The sequence below is a fragment of the Peromyscus leucopus genome, chromosome 15, assembly GCF_004664715.2.
Source record: "Peromyscus leucopus breed LL Stock chromosome 15, UCI_PerLeu_2.1, whole genome shotgun sequence".
Lineage (NCBI taxonomy): Eukaryota > Metazoa > Chordata > Mammalia > Rodentia > Cricetidae > Peromyscus > Peromyscus leucopus.
In genome coordinates this window covers 38,896,590-38,919,187 of record NC_051076.1, presented here as the reverse complement: position 1 = coordinate 38,919,187, position 22,598 = coordinate 38,896,590, and the positions used below count along the sequence as shown (strand labels likewise).

General features: G+C 39.4%; 1 protein-coding gene across 2 annotated transcripts in view; it reads right to left on the bottom strand.

Moving 5' to 3' along the window:
* Hmcn1 (hemicentin 1) overlaps positions 1-22,598 on the bottom strand; it is a 442,116-nt gene that overhangs the window by 85,060 nt on the left and 334,458 nt on the right. For both annotated transcript variants that reach the window (XM_028874743.2, XM_037211335.1), the window contains 12 exons: positions 21,099-21,195; positions 15,214-15,375; positions 13,561-13,674; positions 13,247-13,449; positions 12,860-12,941; positions 12,619-12,750; positions 11,944-12,093; positions 9,319-9,478; positions 6,373-6,497; positions 5,988-6,171; positions 5,309-5,406; positions 2,389-2,667 (listed from right to left, as the gene is read on the bottom strand). In XM_028874743.2, coding sequence (XP_028730576.1) covers positions 2,389-2,667; positions 5,309-5,406; positions 5,988-6,171; positions 6,373-6,497; positions 9,319-9,478; positions 11,944-12,093; positions 12,619-12,750; positions 12,860-12,941; positions 13,247-13,449; positions 13,561-13,674; positions 15,214-15,375; positions 21,099-21,195 — 1,786 coding nt within the window. The remainder of the gene's footprint in view (positions 1-2,388; positions 2,668-5,308; positions 5,407-5,987; positions 6,172-6,372; positions 6,498-9,318; positions 9,479-11,943; positions 12,094-12,618; positions 12,751-12,859; positions 12,942-13,246; positions 13,450-13,560; positions 13,675-15,213; positions 15,376-21,098; positions 21,196-22,598) is intronic.

The window sequence follows — 22,598 nt, the reverse complement described above, 5'->3', positions numbered from 1 at the left end:
TCTATGATTCTGCTCCTGGATTCTCTCTCTGTTGTCACAGGCAGACTAGGTCCTCATGTTTTCAGGCCTGCATCAACATGGCATCTTCTTCGATCTATTCTTTACTCTCACCAGAGGGACTGTCTAAGTAGCATATTCCTGCTTAAAATTACCCTTGTTTTTTAGTGAGTCTAAACTCCCTAGGGTGTTGTCAAGACCCTTTACAGATGCCTTCTCCTCACCCAGCCTCACTTCACCCACTCATACTCAGTTTCCATGAGTACAAATGCACAATTGAGCTCTATCACCTACAGGTGAAACAAAGCAGAAATTTTCAACCCGGCCTCACTGCTACAGTCCCACCATGCCAGGCTCAGATGGATCCATGGGAAGGCATAATTTGAAACTTACTGCCCCACAGAGTGTTATGTCAATCATCTGACCCTCACCACAACCAGAAATAATTAGGTTTTCAGTTTCTCTGCCTCTCACTCCAGACATAGGAATTTGAGTGCTGGATTTTTATCTTTTTTAATCAACTGCCTGACATTCAGTGGATCACATAGTAGGCCTTCACAATTGACATATAGCAACATGCCCAGCACATGTTATATATATATATATATATATATATAACAATTAATATGTGAGTAGTGAAGACTACTCATACTCTCATCCATTGTTACTCATGTTGGCAAACTGATGTGTACGGATTTGTAAACTGTCCAGCTCAATTGCACAACTTCAAACAATTTTGTGTTGTTTTACATTTCTAAATAGCCTGGAAAAATTTCTTCCGTCACCACCTTTCCCTTTTGAAGACTCAGATAGACCAGAGCACCTCATTAGGTTTATTCACATATTGTTCTGCCTCCCTCTCCGGTTAAAATTCCCATTAGCACAGCTTAGAAGTATCTAGTTTGGTTTCCATTCAATCCAACAAACACAAACTAAGAATTCCTGGTGTGTCAGACATCATATTAAGCACTGGGCACCAGCAATAAGTAAGAAGCATGCCGCGTTCACCATCATAAAACTTAACTAGGGATAAAGACAACTTCCAAAGTCACATAAATAATTGAATTTTAATAGGTGCTCTGAGAAAGATTACAGAACACTCTGAAAACATATGCTAGCCCTTCCTAAACCAAGTCTCCTGCCAAAATTCTTTTTTGCTATTCTCAGTAGGGGGATGTCTGTTCTGTGAAAGTCTGTTCTGTATGGCAGTTCCCCAACATCATAGTTGGAGGAAAAACCTAAAAAAAATTCTTGACTATTGTAATAGATAATTTTATTTATCCTCTTTTTCTGTCTACTGTCAAGATGTTTGTTACACAGAAAAACTGTATTTGCCTTAATGCCACTTTTTGCTGGTAAGATGTTGAACTATAAACTTAAAATATTACTTTTTAATGTACACAAGAGTAATTAGAACTTGGCTATTCAAAGTGATTTTTTTTTACTATAATCTTAAAATCAGATAATCTAAGACTGTTTGGGATAATGGTATAAATGTTGTCCTATTTTATCCCATTTCCATTATCAAATGTGCTTTAAATTCTTAGAAAAGTTAAAAAGTCATCTCGTAGGGCCTGGGCAGGTGGGTCAGTAGGTGAAGCTGTTGTTTGCAAATATGAGGAGTAGAGTCAGGATCTCAAGAACCCACATGAGAGCAGGGCAGGCATGGTGGCCACCCGTGACCACAGCTCTCAGGAGACACGAGTGGGGCATCCCTGGGTGGAACAAGATGGCCAGTGAGACTCCAGGTACAGAGAAAGACCTTGCCTCAAAAAACAGAGTGGAGAACAATTGAGGACAATATCTAACATGAACTCAGGTCTCTGCATGGACACACTTACCTCCACATCTGCACACACATGGACACCCATGCATGTGGAAACACACAAATTCACACACATTGAAAGCCCGATATTAATGGAGTATCATGCTTTCCAGTGAATAATTTTAAAGTTTGGTTTTTGTTTTTTTTTTTTAAAGATTTATTTATTTATTATGTATATAATGTTCTGTCTGCATGTGTCCCTTCAGGCCAGAAGAGGGAGCCAGATCTCATTACAGATGGTTGTGAGCCACCATGTGGGTGCTGGGAACTGAACTCAGGACCTCTGGAAGAACAGCCAGTGTTCTTAACCTCTGAGCCACCTCTCCAGCCCCGAATAATTTCTTAAGAATAGGAGTGTTTAGATTTTTTCAAACAAAGACAACTCACCATTCAGTTTCAGCATGCTTTAGAGGAATTTAGGTGAAGTACAGAACAGAAACAGAAATGCAGAAACGTTTTCATTAGTTTGCCCCATAAAGAATGATTCTAAGAGTTATACTCATTATCTAAGTCTTGGGTATAACTGAATTCTCAAATGTTCTCTAATTGTCAGAATAGGTATATACCTAGGACTTTCAGGACAAAATGCTTGCTGATTTCTCCAGCATCATTTGAGGCAACACAGGTGTACTTTCCAGAATCTTCAGCTTCTGCCTTGATGAGCTGCAGGACCATTCCTTGAGTGCTGGTGGTCAGATGAGCGTCAAGCACCAGAGGCTGGCCATCCCTGAGCCAAGACATACTTGGAGTTGGGGTTCCATCTGTAAAGCACGTCATAGAGGTAGAACTGCCTTTGACAATTGTGATTTCCTCTGTTCCCATTGCATTGTCCATATGTGGTGGCACTACACAGAAAACAAAACAGGTAAAATTTATATATCCATTATACTTTGAGATCAACTTACACAACAGTATTCAAAACAGCATAATCCTATGCTATTTCTACATTCATTAAAACAATGTGTTTTAACATAGCATAGACCAAATTAATGGCTCTATCAGAAACCTATTTATTGGTTAGGCTAATTATTAATCTTCCACAGATTAGCAAAGAAGCCTCAAAATTGTTTTCCTATTGAATATGCAATCAATGTGTATTATATTTTGGTTACATTTTCAACTTGCTAGCATTGTCTCCTTGATTTGTTATGATGCTATAGTAGTTCTTTTAATAATTCAATTGTATATTTTCAATGACTTTATGGAGAACACAGTAATAGAGTAAGTTTTATATACATCACACATTTTAGTTCCTAGTTACTCAGAGTTGTTCTCAGATGTTCTTCCAAATTGAGAAATGTGGAACAGCAATCCACAGTATCCCATAAATGCAAATGCATCTATACAAATTTTATATCTATAAATGAACCGCTAATATTATTAGAAAATATGTTTAATTTTTTCTGTGTGTAGGAACCAACAATCTTCTGTCTGGATTTAAATACTATTTTTAAAACATTAGTTGTATTTGTTTGACATGGAGTACACATGAGTCCAGGATACAAAGCTGGTGGCTTAGGGGATGCACTGAAGAGGGCGGGATAGAGCAGAGGGAGAATACTGAGGATGGAATGACTTGGGCAGGAAGGGAGCTGGGGGATGGCAAGGATGAGATAGATTAACCAAAATGAAGGGTATATGAATTAAGTCACATAGAAAGCTACTATCCTATAATCTAAATTTTAAAAAAAAACCATGGAAGACAGATTGAATGGAGTTACCCTGCATGTATAAATAACAATGCTCCTAGAAACAGCAGGTACTAAAGAGAATTTGCAGTCCCAGAAGTGAGATGCCACCACAGTAATTGGCCAGGCAGGCTCCAAGGCCTCCCTAACAATTAGGCTCTTGTCAGCCCTTTTGGTGGCCCACCAGAACTAGAGTATTAGACCATATTGCTACAGGCAACACAGAAAAAGCAAGCTAGAGAGGAGATGCAAGTGTCCTCCTTACTGGTTAGCTTTCAGGGTGCTAGAAGGTACAAGGCAGGCTGCTGGGGAGGGGGGGAAAGGTAGCAATGGTTTTACTCAACTGTGAATCCATCCTCCAAACTGAAAAAAAAAAAAAAAAACTTGCTGGGCAAGATGCCACCTATGCAAGAGTGGCACAAACGATGCAGGGTATACCAACCACTTGGGTTACACATAAGCAGGGACTCATGTCTGGTATTGTATGCTGGGTCACAAACCATTGAGTGAGGGGGTTGTAAGCTCAGGTGGAGAACTCACTACTGCCGTTTAATTAAATTACATCAAACTGCCTTTTAAACATCTATCACTACGCCATAGAAAAAACCCAAGATCGGCCCAAATCAGAGAAGCCTCACCCTGGAGTGAAAAGTGATGAATTCAGAGACTCATGGTTGCCCAAGCTGCTGAGAATAAGCTAGGGTTCAGCCCTAAACAAGTCATTTTAAGATCCGGAACACTGCACAAGAAGAGGCCTTACTCTGGTTAGTTTGTCAACATAAAATAGTCCCTTGGGAAGAGGGAACCTCAATTGAGGAATTGCCTCCACTAGATTGGCCTGTGGCATGTCTGTGGGACACCTTGATTAATGATTGCTGTAGGAAGGTCCAGCCCACTGTGGTCAGGTACCCCTAGGCAGGTGGCCCCAATTGTATATGGAAGCAAGCTGAGCACACCATGGAGAACAAGCCAAGAAGTAGCATTTCTTTGTGGTTCTGCTTCAATTTCTGCCTCCAAGTTGCTTTTGGACTGTGTTTCTTGACAGCAACAGAGAAACACACTGATATAGAAGGGGCACATGGAAGAGTTAGAAGATGAGGTAAAGGCAAAAGGATGAAGGTATGATCTTCTAGACTCAGTGCAACCATTTCAATCATGGACTTAGAACTGAAGTTGGCTACCATGGACCCACACAAGACTGGCCCAGTCAACAATCAGTCCGGTCCTGTCAACAATCAGTCAAGGAAGGGAGAGGGGCTTATCTGTTACCAGTAACCATAGGCTATTGATAGATCCAAAAGAGCAGTAATCATTATCTTCAGTTGGGTACCCTCTGCCTAAGTCCACCAGGTTCCAACGGATAGCTTCACACTCATGACTGCACAGAGAGCTTTGGCTGAGTTAGTGGGTCACAAAGCAAAGCATCAGACAGGAACATGAAGAAGAGATGTGGAAGAGACAGTAGTAGGTGGGTGATAGGGGTACAGAGGATGGGGTATGACAATGGTATGCATTATGAAAATGTGTGACACTGTCAAAAATTAATCAAAACCTTTACATCTGAAAAAAAAACCCTTAATTCTGTATTAGAAGAGAATTTTGACAGACAGTATGGACCAGTAAGTGTGGACTCTTTGAGGGGAGAAAACATATTCTTCCGTAATAGTGAGATATTTTTCACCAATTATTTTTGACAGAGGAAAGTTGAATTTATAAGTCTGCGAGGAAAGTTCCTAAAGCATATTGCTTAATGCTCCTGAACTTGCAGGAAAGTAGTAGGATCATTTCTGTAACATACCAAAGACTTGAAGGCTGTAGTGTTTACTATCTACACCAGCTCTATTGGAGGCCACACAAGTATACACAGCGACGTCAGACACCTGAGCTCTCACGATCCTGCAAAACAGAACCCAGCATTTCATAATCAATCCCATTCAACAAACACAAATAGTTAGGACTTATAAACAGAATACTGAATGAAATTTATATTGAAAATTTTTAGATATAAAGCATGTGACCATCATCATCAAACTGCAACTGTTTATATAAAAGTGACCATGCAGTCATGGCAAGCTACTAAGGATACAACACAACCGGCAGAGTGAATATTTTTCAAACACATTAAAAGAGAAAAACAATAGCATGAAAATCATATGAACATTGTCAACATTCACCTATCTTACCATGTACCACTGTGCTTAAGATATAGCTCTTAGAAACATAAACTTGGTAACAGTTCCTTGCTCAAGATCCACTGTGCACACATGTACTAAAACACGAGCACTTAAATAAGAATACAAAGCCATTTTGATTCTCCATTCCTTATCCTCCCTCTTCTAAACACACACTGAATGGTGTGGTATGATAGGAGTCAAAGCATAGCGAAAAGCATCTCTGAAATGCTGGAAAGGTGAAGGAAGACTTGACAATGACTGTTACCATAATTGTTGAGGAAATAACACGCAATGCAGTCTAACCTGACAACCTGCCCAGCTGACAGCAAGCGGATGTGGGAGGAGAGGGGCAGAGGAAGGCCATTCTTCAGCCAGTTGATCTGCGGTGGAGGTGTCCCCGTGGCTTTGCATTCAATATTTACTGACGTGTCCACCAGAGCCATCAGTTTCTCTGCCTCTTCTTTATTACCTCTGATTTTAGGTGGAACTATGCGATGCACATAGTAAGTGAGAGAGAAGACATGTGAGTTCAAATCATTGGCACTGTAACTGGTCCTGCTTCTGCTTTGTAGCCCGAAAGGAAATATCATTGATATTAGATTTCAGAGAAATGTTCCAGTCACCTGTGGCCCATTAATGGATTCTTAAGGTAGCAAAGTCAAAACTTTTGGTGGCATTTCATATTTACCGTAGACATTCAAGTTAAATATTCGGTCTTCTTCTCCAGCGGGATTAGTAGCAACACAGGTATACTTCCCCATGTCAGATGTGAGAGTTCTGTAAATGTTTAGTGTGCTGCCATCTGCAGTGACACTGTGAAAAAAAAGTCATGACAGAGGTGCTGAGATGTTAATGGAGGGGTAGGATCTGGAAAACTCATTCGACTCTGATGTGTCCTCTAAAAATATATACCGTCATAACATAACACCATATTGAATGGAACAATTCAACCCTAGTTCACAAATACATGGAAACATAGAAAAGTCAGAGCCACAGAAACTGAGGGTGATTTCAGGAAATGAAGATTATACGGAAACCATTTTCATATCCATCACCTCCTTCTGAGAAAAAGGTAACAAAGTCAGATGAGGAAAGAGACAGGCAGGAATGTGACAGGCAGAGGTGCCTTTCTCTCAGCAACAGAGTGTTATATTCCTAGTGGCTGATATGAACTATCAAGCCAAATGAGAATCTGAAAATTCTGATATGAAGACTGAAGATCACAATGATCTGAAGAGATTATGAATAAAAATTAAATACCTTAATTATACTTTAATGAAAAAGAAAAAATAGTATGGTTTACTTAAATGATGATGACTTTGTACATACATAGATGCATTTTGAAATTTTTTTCCCAACTGGCTTAAGTATTTCTTTTGACTTATATAAAAGTAACTGATAAATATGAAATTAGGCAACAAAGTACATCTAAGTTAAGATTATTACACTATTCATTTTATCCACATACTATTAATTACCAAACACAACTTCCTATGCTTTTTAAAAATATTATCTACAACTGTTCTAGAAACAGTGATTTCATCAGCACCTCTGATTGTGAATTTCTACTACAGTATACTACTAAATACCACATTTAAGATAGATATTGAAAATACATTATCTGAATATGGTACTTTTCTTAAAATGTGAAATATAAAGTTCCATGAATTTAAATATATTACAAATTAAAATTGCAAGTTGCCACAGTCAAAGCTATTAAGGTGACTTAGGCAAGGTGACCTTGGTAAATGGTTTTTCCTAGCTATCTATAGCACCATGAGACAGTGATGAAGTCAACATCTGAGTAGCAATAGCAAGAAACAGCTTTAGGAATCTAGAGTTCCAACTTCCCAGGTACAAACACAGGACCTTAGGTTCCATCAAATCTGAAAGATGGCCAATATCCTCTTAATGAAAATAACTAAACACTTGTTAATTATTCATATATGTTCACATAACAGAAATAAAATGCCCAGTATTTCTGAAAATATTATCTGGCAGCTTACCCGATCTTGTAAAGGGAACAAATACCTAAATTTTAATACAAAATAAATACAAAGGAAATGACGCTTATTTTTTAAGTTATATGAATTCAATTCACTGACTAGAAAATATATTCAAACTATTAAAATACTGGTTAAAATTATAAATTTAATAGTTCATTAGTACAATATTATGCCTACCTATGCATATATTATTCTGGTATATGTGTGTAAATATGCTTGTGTTGAAATATCTTTACGAGATTCTAGATTGTTCATCTGAAGAAATTTGTTCAAGTTGCATGAAGCTCCTATTGCATTGCTATTCATCTCTTTGTAGAGAGGGAAATAAGGATAAGCTAAAAATGAGATGTGAACAAACCACTATAAAAATGAACTGCAATATAATGCTATTATGTCTTTTCCCATAACTATCAAATCAACCCTGCACACATGCAGTTTGATAACTTTAAGATAAAAAAAACCCACAGCTAGGAATATTGACCCTTTTGTGGGATGCTATTGGCTTGACTTTAATAGGAAAGGATTATTTTATGACATGGACTTGTTATGGACATTCTAAAACTGGAGGAATATATTCAATGACAGTTGTATAACTGCAGATGGACATTTCCTGTCTCGACTGCCTGGTCCCAAATAACTGACTCAGAGGCTGAATCTGAATTATAAATGCTTGGCTGATAGCTCAGGTTTGTTACTAATTAGCTCTTACATTTTACCCATATTTCTTATTTACACTCTGCCACATGGAGGTACCTTTATTAGTATGATACATTCATCTCCTGCTCTCTCTGCATCTGGCTGGTGACTCCTAACTCTGCCTTTCTTCCCATCATCCTTAGTTTGGTTGCCCCATCTATACTTCCTGCCTGTCTACTGGCCAATCAGCATTTTATTAAACCAATTTGAGTGATAAATCTTTACAGTGTACAAGAGGGTCATTCCACAGCATATAATATTTTGATGGATGGGTGTTAGAGATTTTAAAATACATAACTGATGAATAAGGATCCTTCTATGCCCCTTTCCCCCACCCCCATACACTGACATACACACATAAACTTTAGAGTGTTATCTAAAGAGAATTTCTATATTCAACACTAAAAAAATGTTCTTTTCTCTTTGTAAATAAAATGATAGCTGAGGTCTAATGACACAGAAGTTGGGCTTGTTGTTTTTTGTCAGCTTTACCCAAGCCTAGGCATACCTGGGAAGTCTATCAGATTTTCCTGTGGACATTTCTGTGGTGGCATTTCCTTGATTAATGATTGATGGGTGAGGGTCCGGTTCATTGTGGGCAGTACTGTCTTTGGGTAGGCACTCTTGGGTGGTATAAGAAAGTAGACTGAGCAAGCCATGAGGAACAAGCTGGTAAGCAGTGCTCCTCCATGGTCTCTGTTTCAGTGCCTGCTCCCAGTTTCTGGTTTTGACTTCCTGACTAGACTTCATTTCATGATGAACTATAAACTGTAAAATGAAAGAAACTCTTCCCTCCCAAAGTTATTTTTGGTCATGGTGTTTATTATATTAATAGAAAGGACTAGAACAGAAATAAGTATTACTTGTATGAAATCTGAAGCACTGTGATAGACTGTATAAATTTATAACACAGGGATTTGTCTTGAACATACCTGATTCTTTCTGTTTCACCATTCACTATGGGTTTTCCATCTCTAAGCCACTGAAGATGTGGGGCGGGAATGCCATCTGCATTGCAGACCAGCTCAACATTTTCCCCGAGAAGGACACTGACTTCACTTGGAATTTCAGCACCAGCAATGCTTGGGGGAACTTTAGAGAAATAAGATTTTTATTAGTAAAGTATAAGGATATAAATGCTAATGAATGTGACAGAATAATAGAGCATACCATTTATTTTTTGTTGTTGTAACACGTGTATGTGTGTGTGTGTGTGTGTGTGTGTGTGTGTGAGTGTGTGTGAACCTGGGTATAAGTTGCCTCTGGTGTGTTCATATACACGGAGAACAGAGGAAACTCGTGGCAGCTGAGTATCTCCTTATACTATGTGGGTCCCAGAGACTGAACTCCGGTCATTAGGTTTGGTGGCAGGCACCTTTATCTGCTCATCTATCTCACTGTCCTAGAACATGTCATTTCTAATTCAGAATTCTTCCTCAATTAGGACTGGCCAATTGTTACCTTTATGAGTTATTTTTAAATGAGAAAAACAAAGGTACCAAATTACTTCAGTGTTCCTGATATTCCTGAAACTGTTTAGTCATAGGAACTGGTCACAGATTGATCTTGTGGGTAATCTGTCACCAGTTCCTATGACTAGACATAGATGGACTCATCCTCAGATTAAGTCTCAAATGGGTTGTTTGTAATGTACATGGTTCAGGACAATCAACTTTTAAAACATTTTGGTGTAAAGGTATCAGGAAAGCTTGTATATTAATTACTTGTCTATTGCTAGTTATTATTTATTGTGAAAAATTGATGGACATATTATGCTTTTCAATCTCTAATAGTTTTTGTTATTTTTATCTAGTCATCCTTGGTGTGTATTAAAAATATTAACAATGATCAGAAAGCCAGGTTTGACTCCTAGCACCCACATGGCTGCTCACAACCATTTATATAACTCCAGTTCCAGCGGACCTGAGGTCTTCTGGGCTCTGAGCACCAGGCATGCATGTGGTGCAGACATACATTTAGGCTAAACAACTATACACTGTAAGTACAATATCTTAGAGGTCAGAACGGAACACATTTGAGTTTCTGTTGCACAGAGTTACAGACATGTGTAGGGAGCAGCTCATATTTGATCACAGGAACCTATTGGGCATGACTTCCTCACCCCACAGTCACTGTCATTATGACAGCTGGAAATAGGTCAAGCTGGGCATACACACACCTGGAAATTGACACATCATGGCTACATATCAGGATCTTTTTGTTGGGAGAGTTAATTATTCAATATTTACTAACAGCACTGTGTCGTCCTTCTACATGCCATGTTAGTCAAACAGGGATAATAGCAAAAAGTTGGCAGAAGTTAGGATACTAAAGAAATTGTCACTAGATGTACCAATGAGACTTGTCCTAATTAAGGCCCGTGTTTTGCATTATCCCTAGTTTTAAGACATTATGCAAATATATCACAAAAGAATTTTAGGAAATGTTTGCTCAGACCAAAACACCTCATACTTTATCATTTCTATCATTTATTATTGAGGTATATGCATAAGTAAGTATGCAATTTATTTATTTTTTTTTAGTTTTAAATCACATTTTATTTATTTTGCGTATGTGTTTATATGTATGTGAATATATGTGTACCATGGTGAAGGTGTGGATGTCAGAGGACATCTTGAGGGAGTTGTTTTCCTCTTTCTACTGTGTGGTTCCATGGACTCGAACTCAGGTGCTCAGACTTGATGGCCAATGCCTTTACCCACGTAGGCATCCTGCCAGCCCCAGTAAGATATTGGATCACTGAATAGTTACTTTCCCCTTTCTGTCTCTGAAGTCTCAAAGGTTATGGAAGAGATCATTAATCAAACTTTTGTCTGTATTTCTAGGAGCTAGCTTTAACACAGCAACAGCAGACATATTAGATTAAGATCAAAGTTATAATTCATTAGACATTCTTTAGCCACGGTAATGAAGTCAGGAAGCAAGACTTCCATGTCATTTTGAGTGAAATGTATCACTGAGAGGATCATTGAAAATCAAAAAGCAACAAGTTCTCCCTACCGTCCTTGACACTATACCATAATTTAAAGCAATGATGAATATTTACTGAGTGAATTAATATCTCTTATTCTCAGTACAAAATTGTGCAAGACTCATGATTATTTGAAATTTATCTATTCTCACACTTATGATTAAAATATAGCACAATCTCATGAATTAAATCTTACATATCTATAAAAAGAACAGATTTATAGTCTTTGTGTGAAAATAAATTATACCAAATAGAGAATTCCAGTTCCATAGACTATATCAGAGTCATGAATACTGACTTCAAAAAAGTCATATTTACTTTCATTAAAAACAAAACAAATAGAGATAGATATTCTAATTTCTTTTCTGTTTTCCTCCACACATTTGTGTGCTTTTCCATGGAAACAGAATCCACTGGTAAATACAACACAAAAAGGTGTCATTGTTTTCAGTGACCTATAGATATCTGAGTCGATGATCAATAGCCTCTTTTAATACAGAGCATTTTGTCGTCTAGATGGAGTGCAACAAAGAACAGAAGGCAGACCGCAGTGCACTTAACATACCCTGCAGAGAAAGGATATAGTGTTTCTGAGCCTTTCCCTCCATATTGGATGCAACACAGGTGTAGTTTCCACCGTCAGAATGCTGAGGTCTGGCAATTTGCAGTTTGGTTCCCCCAGACAAAATGTGAACCTCAAGGGGGTCGGAATTTTCTACAAATAGAAAGAAAGAGGGAAAAAAGAGAAAGAAATAGCATTTAAAGCCATTCTCTTCACACAACAAACATACAATTCTTAAGAGTTTTCCCTTTGTATTTTTAAGGAGATTTTTTTTGAAACATGAAAATTTTAAAAAAGTATTCCTTTATAGTGGGACATTCAGGTCTACAGTCCCAGCTAGTTGGGAGGCAGAGTCAAGAGTATTGAAAGTTCAAGGGCCAGCCTGGGACACTTAGCCAGCTCCTGCCTCAAAACAGAAGACAAAACTCTTGGCAATGCTGAGGTAAACTGTAGCGGTACAGGCCTTGCCTTGAAAGCACAATGCTCTAGCTTCCATGTGCAGTACCTCAACAAAGCAAATGTTTAGTCAGGAGTCCAGTTGACAAATTTATATTTCAGAACATTAGGCTTTCTTGAACTAATCACAATCATGAGCACAAGACTGAAAATCTGCTAATTTACAAACATAGTAAATTAAGTGCCCAACAAGGCAACCACAAAAATGTTCAAGTGTGTTACCTATAGGCTTGTGGTTCTTCAACCACATTATGGTGGGAGGGGGGATCCCAGTGGCATCGCATTTCAATGTCACTGGATTGCTGACTGTCTCCACGAGGACTTCTCTTTCAGGCCCTTCAATGGTGGGAGGCACTGTAAAAAGACAGAAGGAGATCGCGCGCCATCACTAAGTTAATTCAAGACATGGTCTTTCGTTTGCATGTCTAGGGGAAAGAGAGTTGTATTAGAGGCAGATGCTCACCATATACATTGAGGTGGAAATTTTTATCATCTCGTCCTGCTACATTTATAGCTCTACATACATACTGGCCTGTGTCAGACACCTAAAAGAAAAAGATACTATTGTATGTGCTCCATTACGTGATAGATGACCAATCACAAGGTTCAGGAGAAGATTACGTCATCAGTCATCTTTATGCTCTACTGCCCCACTTCTAATCGCCTTCAGAAATCCTGTTTCTTTGCTGTTGTTGTTTTTTTTTAATGAAAATAAGTTCAATGGCATGGACCATGCATTTTTCCACGAACGGCACTGTTCACTGTAGTAAGGGGAGTAGGCCTCTTCCAGTTAGCTTTTCCACAACCCCACCACGGAGGCACAATACTCAGACAAGGACCAAAGATGCACCTCAGCTCTCTTGATGTGCAGCATCTGTCCACCAGTTAAAATCTCCACGTGGGTAGAATCTGTTATCGTCCGCCCATTCTTAGACCAGGTGATGACTGGGGGAGGGACAGCATTTGACTCGCATTCCAATGACACTGAGGTCCCCTCTCTCACATTAACTACAGAAAGAGACTCGCTGCCATGATCCTTAATGCTTGGGGGCACTGAGGTGGGAAACAAGAACAGAATATTGAAATGTTTTTTTTTCATTGCGCTGCTTAGCTAGAAAATATTAAATAAAATGAAATTGTATGATGGAGAGAGTAAATACACACCATGGACAGTCAGGGAGACTTTCTTCTTGCTTTCTCCAGCTTGGTTAATAGCGATGCAGGTGTATTCACCACCATCAGATACCTTGGCCCGAATAATCTGTAGAGTTCGACCACCTGGGGAAATATAATGTAAAGACAGATACAGAGTTTGTTTTCAGTTATGTTGTTAATGCATTTGTGTGTGTGTTTGTGTGTGTGTGTGTGTGTACACATGTACACAGCTGCCACAGTGCATGTGTGGATGTCAGAGGACAACTTGTGGGAGCTGGTTCTCTCCATTTGCCTTGTGGGTCTGGGGAATTGAGCACATGCTTTCTGAGTTTAAATTCCCCACAGTGCAGAGGTGACAGTCTGCCATTCTGTAGTCATCTGTCTATCTCAGGTGAGTCCAGCTTTTTACATTGCTGCAGGATGTTGTCATCTGCAAATGTTGGGCTGTACTCATAGCTGTCTTGAGATGCATATGGGGCATAAAGCTATAGCTTGACAACTGAATTCCATCTATCCATTTAAGTACATATTGCTCACTGTCTCTTCTTTTTAACTGTTATTTTTTCATTTACAAATTTCTCTCTGGAGGAGGTATGCTACAGGATGCAGAAGTCAGAGGGCAGCTTGTGGGAACAGTTCTCTTTTGCCACCATGTGGGTCCCAGAGATTGCAATCAGGTAGTCAGTCTTGACAGCAAGCGCCTTTAACCTCAAGCCATCTCACTGGCCCTCATTCTCTATCCTATCTGTATCATCTACCTATGTATTTAACTACCTATCATATATAGCCAAGAAGACTGGGACTGACTGGAAATAACTAGTAGGTTTGTACAGTGGCTATTTACCATTTACACTCAGGATCGCCATACTTTTATGATGCTTAATGTCATAATTTGTTGAAAAAGACCCCCTTACTGTATATTTCCATGGAGGTCATAAAAGTCTATTGTTGTAGAACATTATTTTAAGATGCGTTACATTTGTTTATGCTGTGAAACATTTGTTTAATGATGCAAATTACATTTTATGTTGCATTTGTTTAACTCTGTGAAGCTGTTACTTGGCCTATCTAAAACACCCAATGGTCTAATAAAGAGCTGAACAGCCAATAGTGAGTCAGGAGAAAGGATAGGTGAAGCTTGCAGGCAGAGAGAACAAATAGAAGAAGAAAGCTAGAAAGAAAAGAAGAAAGATCAAGGAATGAGAGAGGAAGGAGGAGGACTTCAGGGGCCAGCCACCCAGCTACACAGCCAGACACAGAGTAAGAAGGAAATTAAAGATATACAGGAATAGAGAAAGAATAAAAGCCCCAAGACCAAAGATGAATGGGCCAATTTAAGTTAAGAAAAGCTGGCAAGAAACACGCCAAGCTAAGGTTGGGCATTTATTATTAAGAATACGATTCCACATGTGATTTATTTGGGAGCTGGGTGGCAGCCCCGCCCCCAAATAGCAAAAACAACTAACAACATTTTTGTATTCCAAACATGGGGCCATAGAAAGCTGAACAACAATAGTCTGTACTCTATCGGCTATAGTTGGGCACTATGAACAAAGGGAGTGAGGTGCGACTTTGGAAAGAGACTAAGTTGAAATGGTCTTTGCTTTAAAATGGAGAAAATGACATGCGTGGCCCACATTATGAGAGTTGTAAGTTCCTTACCGGGTACAATGAGAACATTTGTATTTGGCTTGATGGGTTGTTCATTCTTGAGCCAGCTGAGGTCAGGAGCAGGAAAACCAGACACCTCACAGGTCAAAGAGATGAAATGGTTCACCACCACAGAGAGATGTTCATGGGTAGGTCCAATGACACCTGGAGGAACTGTAAATGTATGGGTACATATATTAAAAGTGAACTTTAACAATATCAGAAACACGTTTTCTAATTCTCTGTGGTCTGTAAAAGTAACAAGCAAATGATTCTGCTAAATACCCAGTGGTCTTTATTGGAATCTCTAATGATATCATTACACTCATGTTCATCAAATGTTTTCATAATTGAAAGAGAGTCTCAGAGTTTTCAAAGTCAAAAAATTTCAGTGCATGTCCAAAACTGTGGCTTTCAAAGTACAAAGAAGCAACCTAATGTTTTAAAGTAGTTTGGATAATTTTATTTATAATATGGTATCTTTGCTTTTACTTCTTATTATGGTTAAAAAAAGGTTTAACTTAATAGAGATTATCTTAAAAATGTAAATCCATGTAACTTTCAAGAGGAACACAAATACTAATAGACAACACTACTGTTTCTTGTTCAAAACAACAACAACAAAGAATAAAAAAACAAAAGTAGAGAGAAAAAGCAGAATAAGAAAGATTGATATAAATGATACACTGGCATTTTTGAACATTATAAAATATGCAATATGAGACTTGATCTTTTATAACAAAAACACAAAGGGTGCCAGATGTAGTGGTCTATACCTTTAATCCAACACTGGGGAGGCAGAATTAGGTGGATCTCTGTGAGTCTGTGGCCAGCCTAGTCTACATAGTAAGCTGCAATATAGCTTGGGCTACATAGTGAGACCTTATCTCAAAAAATAAAAATGATAACATCAACAACATCAGAACCCAAAGAAGGCATCGTATCACCCACATTCAAATGGTTTTCTATGAAGGGGAAAGATTTTAAAGAGCAAGAATGAGGCATGAAAGCAAATGAATACAACCATAAATAAAAGTAGAAATGAGTCTTGGCTGCAAAGAGGAAACAGTGAATGCAAGTAATAAACACTGTTGTATCTACTCTATTATATTAAAATTGAGGTCTTAAAGCACCATCAAAAGCCAAAGCAAAATGCTGAAAAGGAAAGCCCTTTTTTTCTTCTAAAGTTATATGGTTTTGATTGTTTCAGTCATTGATTAACTCTAGTTTGAGATCATTGACTAAATATTTATTTCATTCTTAATGAATTGAGGACCTTGTGCTGGGCGGCACAAGGAGAATGAAATATACAGTAATACATGCAATTACAAATCTGATGGAAAGAGAGATGAAGTGTTCTTGGCTTGATAGATCCATGCCAGGCACTGTGTGGAACACTTATTTACTTTCCATTGAATTTTCACATGCCTATGAGCTAGATACAATTCTTAACATCACAAATAGGGAAGCTGATACAAAGGAATATTAGCATCTTGCATAAGGTTTTACAGCTTGTTCCTGGAAGAAACATCTGAAAATAAAGCATCCAAGTTCTCCTTGTCTTTTGCTTAGCCACTTCTCCATGGTGCCCAGGAGTCAAAAGTGTCATGAATGTCAGCTGGGAGAAATGAGTGAGAACCAAATGTATCCTCTAGATACAAAAGTTCAAGCCCGAATTGCTAGACCAGCTGTATTCAGAACTGGACCTTTCAAGGAAGTTATTAATGTCCAATGAGGTCATGGGGACAGGGCCCTAATTACTTAGGATTACTGTCCTTTAAGGAGAGACACCCTACATCACCCCCATGAAAGAAGCGCTTTTTTCCAGCAGGAGACCATTACAGGAAGCCAGAATTACTCAAATGCAGAGAACAATTGACTGTAAGACTCCTAGCTCCCATTGATACATGTGCAATGCCTGCACCTAAAGCTCAGAGAGCATGAAAAATGGAACAGAAAGATTTTAAGAGCCAGAGGATCCAGAACACTGTAAGATTGCATCTTCTAGCTATAAACAGGTGAGCTACAGTCATGAAATATCAAGCAGACAGCTACCTAACAAGTTGTGAATAATTCTAACAACAGTTGACATCTTAACATATATGGGGGAAATCTCATGGAACCCCACACTTAAATGAAGAGCTACAAGCAATTAAGAACTGCTGAGAGAGTGGATACCCAGATTAGTTATCCACTACAAAGTAGTCAGCTCTAGGAACATATATATGCAGGCAACACCAAATGGACCCCAAAGGCTGCTTTCATGTATATATTCATTTATATGGATGTGGCTATGTAATAACAACGCTTCAAGAAGATGAGGGCATGAATTTGGGTGAGAGTGGGGGGAATGGGAGGGGAAAGGAGGAGGAGAAAGGGAGGAATGATGTGATTATATTTAATTAAAATAATAAGTAAAATGAAGAGACCCTGGAGGATTTGCAAACTCTCCCTACAAGCATGTTCACAAGAAAGACCAAGTGAGGGCATGTGAGGACAACCCTGCAATCTACACATGACGTCTTCAGAAAACAAGCACTTCTAGAACCTTTCTTAAACTGCCTAGCTCTCAGAACTGTAAGAAAACTCATTTCTGTGATTAAAGCCACACAGAGCAGACTACAGCAAGACTCACTTGACGTCTGAGGGGAAGGTAAGGGTAGGAGAGAATGGCCATGTGGTAATAAGACAAGAGGGGCCTATACAGTAGAGAAGGCCTAGCTCATGGTGGGACTATGAATGTCTCACTCCACCAATATTCCTGACTCCAAGGTTTCCTCCAGCCATGGGTAGTGACTTCGGTGTAGATACAGTGTAGATATGAATTGTTTAATGTCTTGAATCAACCTGCCTGTGTAGAATGCTGGCTATGCATTTGTGAATGATGTAACTTGGAGCATATCTCTTTCTTTAAAAAAAAAAATTAATTCTATGTGTCATTTACATCATGTATCTTAACCCTATTCACTTCCCGTCCCTTCACATCCACCCTCTGCCCCTGCACCTCCCCCAATAAAACAAAATTTAAGAGAAAAAAGGAAAAAAAATATAATAAAAAAGGAACAAATTAAAAATCTCATCATGGAAGCTGCAGTGAGACACAATGAGTCATGTTGTAAACCCCTTGTCTTTACAGGTATTCCATATGTCTTTACAGGTGTTCATTGCAAAGAGTCATTGGTCTGGTTCAAGGTCTCTGGTTTCTACTACACTATTGAGGCTGGGCCCCAGCTAGGACTCCTTCTGGATACCCTGTTTCTGTGCTGTGTTGTGGAAGTCCTGCGGCTTTGGGTCTTCAGGTCAGGTCCAGTCATGTGCTCCAACAGATCATAATAGGGTAGATGACTGGGTGGGCTAAGTCATAACCTTGGGTCTGGGCCTAGGCAGCTGTAGAGTTGGTCCACCAGATGTGAAATGGGGATGACTCTCCCATGCTTATAACTTCAGGGCTGGCTCACCCACACCTGCACTAACAGAGTTGGCTCTCCCACTCTTATCACCACAGGGCCAGCTCTCCCACCTGCCTCAGGCATTGATGGGCAGGAAGGAGTACATCATCCCCCTGCCCATGCCACCACAAGACAGATGAGAAGCGGGGAGAGTTCTCCCATGCTCACAACTTCGGGGCTGGCTCACCACACCTGCACTAACAGGGTTGGTGGAGCATGTTTCTTAAGCTTAGTGGTCCTTACATTTTCATCTATGAGAGGGGAATCAAAAGCCAACAAATGACTGGGGATCATTGAGATAATTACTAGAGATAATGGGCAAAAACCACTTGACTTAATACCTGGTACCAATCTAGCAGTTCGTAGGCTGCTACTTGCTATTCAGAGATTGGGACTTCTGCACAGCAAGTGATGAGGGGCCATGGGCTAAAGAAGGTAGTGCAAGGCTGTTCCATGAAAATTAACATGTATGTGAGGGAAAGTAAAGTGAGCTTCCTTCCTTCCTTCCTTCCTTCCTTCCTTCCTTCCTTCCTTCCTTCCTTCCTTCCTTCCTTCCTTCCTTCCTCCCTCCCTTCCTTCCTCCTTCCTTCCTTCTTCCTCCCTCCCTACCTTCCTTCCTTCTTTTCTTCCTTCCCTCTGTCCCTTCACTCTATCCCTTTCTCCCTTCCTCCCTTCCTTCCTTCTTCCTTCCTTCCTTCCTCCCTCCCTCCCTTCCTTCCTTCCTTCCCTCTGTCCCTTCACTCTATCCTTTTCTCCCTCCCTCCCTCCCTCCTTCCCTTCTTCTCTTCTTCTCCTCCTCTTGATCCTCCTTCCTTTCTTCTTCTCTTCTTCTTCCTCCTCCCCCTCCTCTCCCTCTCCTCTTCCTCCTGCTTCTTCTCCTCTTCATTCTCCCCTTCTTCTCTTCCTCCCCTTCTCTTCCTCTTCTCCTTCTCCCCCTCTTCTTCCTCTCCTCCTCCTCTTCTACTTCCTCTTCCTCCTCTCCTCCTCCTCTTCTTCTTCTTGCCTCTCAGTGACCTGGAACTAACCAGTTCAGCAAGACCAGCCAGCTAGCCCCAGGCACCAACCTCTCTCTACCTCTCCTATGCATGGCTCCAATTAGAGGTTTATGTGGGTGTTGGAGACTGGACTCATGTGCACTTTACTGGCTGAGCTATCGCCCCAGCTCCTCAACATATTTTTTTAACCTATATTGTACTATATAGATTAGAACATGTACTTTTATGACAGTCACATTTGTTCAATTTATGCTTCCTGGGAATTCACACTTGTTTCTGTTTAGGTCAGATATAAGATCAGGGATCTAGCTCAGAAGTACAGCACTTGCCTAGTATGCTCAAGGCCCTTGGTTTGTCCCTAGCACTGCAAAAACAATGAACAACTTGCCAAGTTGGGAGTTGCTCACTGAATACCTGAAAGTATTTATAGTGTGTTAATGTTCTAAGTGTGAAGAATATAAAGGTAGGAGTGTTCCAAAGATTTATTACACGAATAGCAAACGTCATATATGCAATATGACATATACATCACACCAAGTAAGAGCATGTTATCTTGACAAATGAAAACTTTTGAAAACAATTAAAAAATTTAATTATGTGTATTTGTATGTGGAGGGCCCACAGGAGTGTGGGTGTCTACGAAGGTCAGAGGCATCTGATTCAGCTGGTGTTGGAATTACAGGCAGTTGTGGGCCACCCAATGTAGGTGGTGAGAATTGAGCTCAGGTCCTCTACAAAGCAGTTCCTGCTCTTTATCACCAAGCCATCCTTCCAGCCCCAAATGGAAGCTTTTTGAGATGATAAAAAAAATGATAATTTTTAGATATTCCTAAAATGAACTAGAATTTCATGAAAAGTGGATCTTATAATAATTTTCATCACTCTTATTTCATACTTTAGAAGCAGCTGTATCTCATAAAAATTGCATTTTTATGATAGACATCCAATTCCCTTTACTCTTTTTCTTAATAAAAACAATATTTACAATAATTGATTATTATTATGTGTGAAAACTTAAGTTTAACCCAATTTAGGTATGTTTGCATTTTAAAAGGAATTATTTAACTTTACAAGGTGGTCTTTTCTTAGTCACAGAGCATACCGCATACTAGCAGAATGTAGTCAATGTAACTCTGCACTTGAAGACATGAGCAGGAGTAGACATGCCTGTGAGCACAAGGTCCACAATTGACTCGACCTTCACAAGAACATGTAGTCTTTCATATCTGCTAGAGTAACTGAGGGATGAAAATGCTACAAACATGGGCTTAGACTCTCTGTACTTTGCATTTCCTTCTGGCTTTTGTAGGAGGAAATGGAGAGGAGATTGAATGCATGCAGCTTCACACAGCGATGAAGTTAAACACAGAACACAGGTTGTCGAATCCGAGGCTTCCTTTCCCTGCTTTGTCATGCAGAGCCTGACAGATGTCCGGGGCCGCTGAGCTCTCACCTTGAATGTTGAGGTTGAAGTATTTTTTGGTACTCCCGGCTCTGTTCTCGGCGACACACACATACCTCCCGATATCTGTTATCTGAGCATTCAGAATCTAAGGGGAAATGAAGAAATGGCGACTAAAATCGTCAACACAGGAACTTGTGATAGTCTTCCGTTGAGAACAGACAAGAGGCATTCTTTCTAGTGAATGCCAGTTATAAATACACATAAAAACATGGAGCTGCCGGGCGGTGGTGGCACACGCCTTTAATCCCAGCACTCGGGAGGCAGAGGCAGGCGGATCTCTGAGAGTTCGAGGCCAGCCTGGTCTACAGAACGAGCTCCAGGAAAGGTGCAAAGCTACACAGAGAAATCCTGTCTCAAAACAAACAAACAAACAAACAAAACAAAACAAAACAAAAAACAAAACATGAAGCTTCAGGACAGACCATCCCTGTACTGTTTTCAATTAGTTAGGTCAAGCACACACGTATCTATTTACAAAACTTAAAATTAAAAAAAAAGGTGATTTTTACACACATCTGTTGAATTTAAACTACAATTTACCCTAAATTATTCCCCACTTTCCTGTCTGTGAGTCTGAAAAATCACTTTGAAGTCCCCCCTAAAAGGTGGATTTGTGAATGGCCAGTAGAAGTTTTGAGGCAATGGTGCTGTTCACTTCAGTTAGTCGAAAGTGTCTGCACTGTTGGTCGCTTTATTGGAAATTTTGCCCCACTACCATCTAAGGAAGCACAACTTGCCTGCTGGAGGGTGTGATCATGAGGGACAAAAAATCAGCTCCCATTGTATTCTACGATGCCAGACAGATAATCCCAGCGGGCATTCAACTCACAGCTCTGCCTACACTTGAGTAAGTTGAGATCTGAATTACCACCTATAGAACCAGTGGACTTAAAAGCTAGAAAAATTCTGAGTGTTCTAAGTCGTTAGGTTTTGGAGGGGTATGTCCTATGTAGCTAAATAATACAGAGCAGAATGCTTATTATGAAGAAACTTCTACTCATCTACGCCTCTACAGCCCTAGACATAAAAAACACTTAGGCATTTTGGTAGAGTCTGTATTGCCGTTAAACAGATATATTCAAGTGTAGACAAAGGCTCTAAATTTCAAGTATATTTATAAGCAGTGAGCTTGATTTTTTTTTTTAAAGAACATATGTCCTGTGCTGGATCCACTTTTATGCTTGGATTTATGAGCCAAGGGAATATTTTCATTGTGTTCACTAGTAATCTAGTTACACTCTATCCTAACAAAAGAACTACTATGTGTCTACACACTACAGCTTTCTTTTAGGACATTTGAATGGACAAATAGACATATCAATTGACAAAGAGCAGTACAGTATATTTACATGGCTCACATTATGACTTCCCACTGCCTAGGCCAACACAGGATGGATCTAATCTATCGGAAGCCTTTTACCACTTAGAATGTTATCATTACATACATGGAAAGATTGTAATAATAGGGTTTTCTTTAAATTGAAAAAA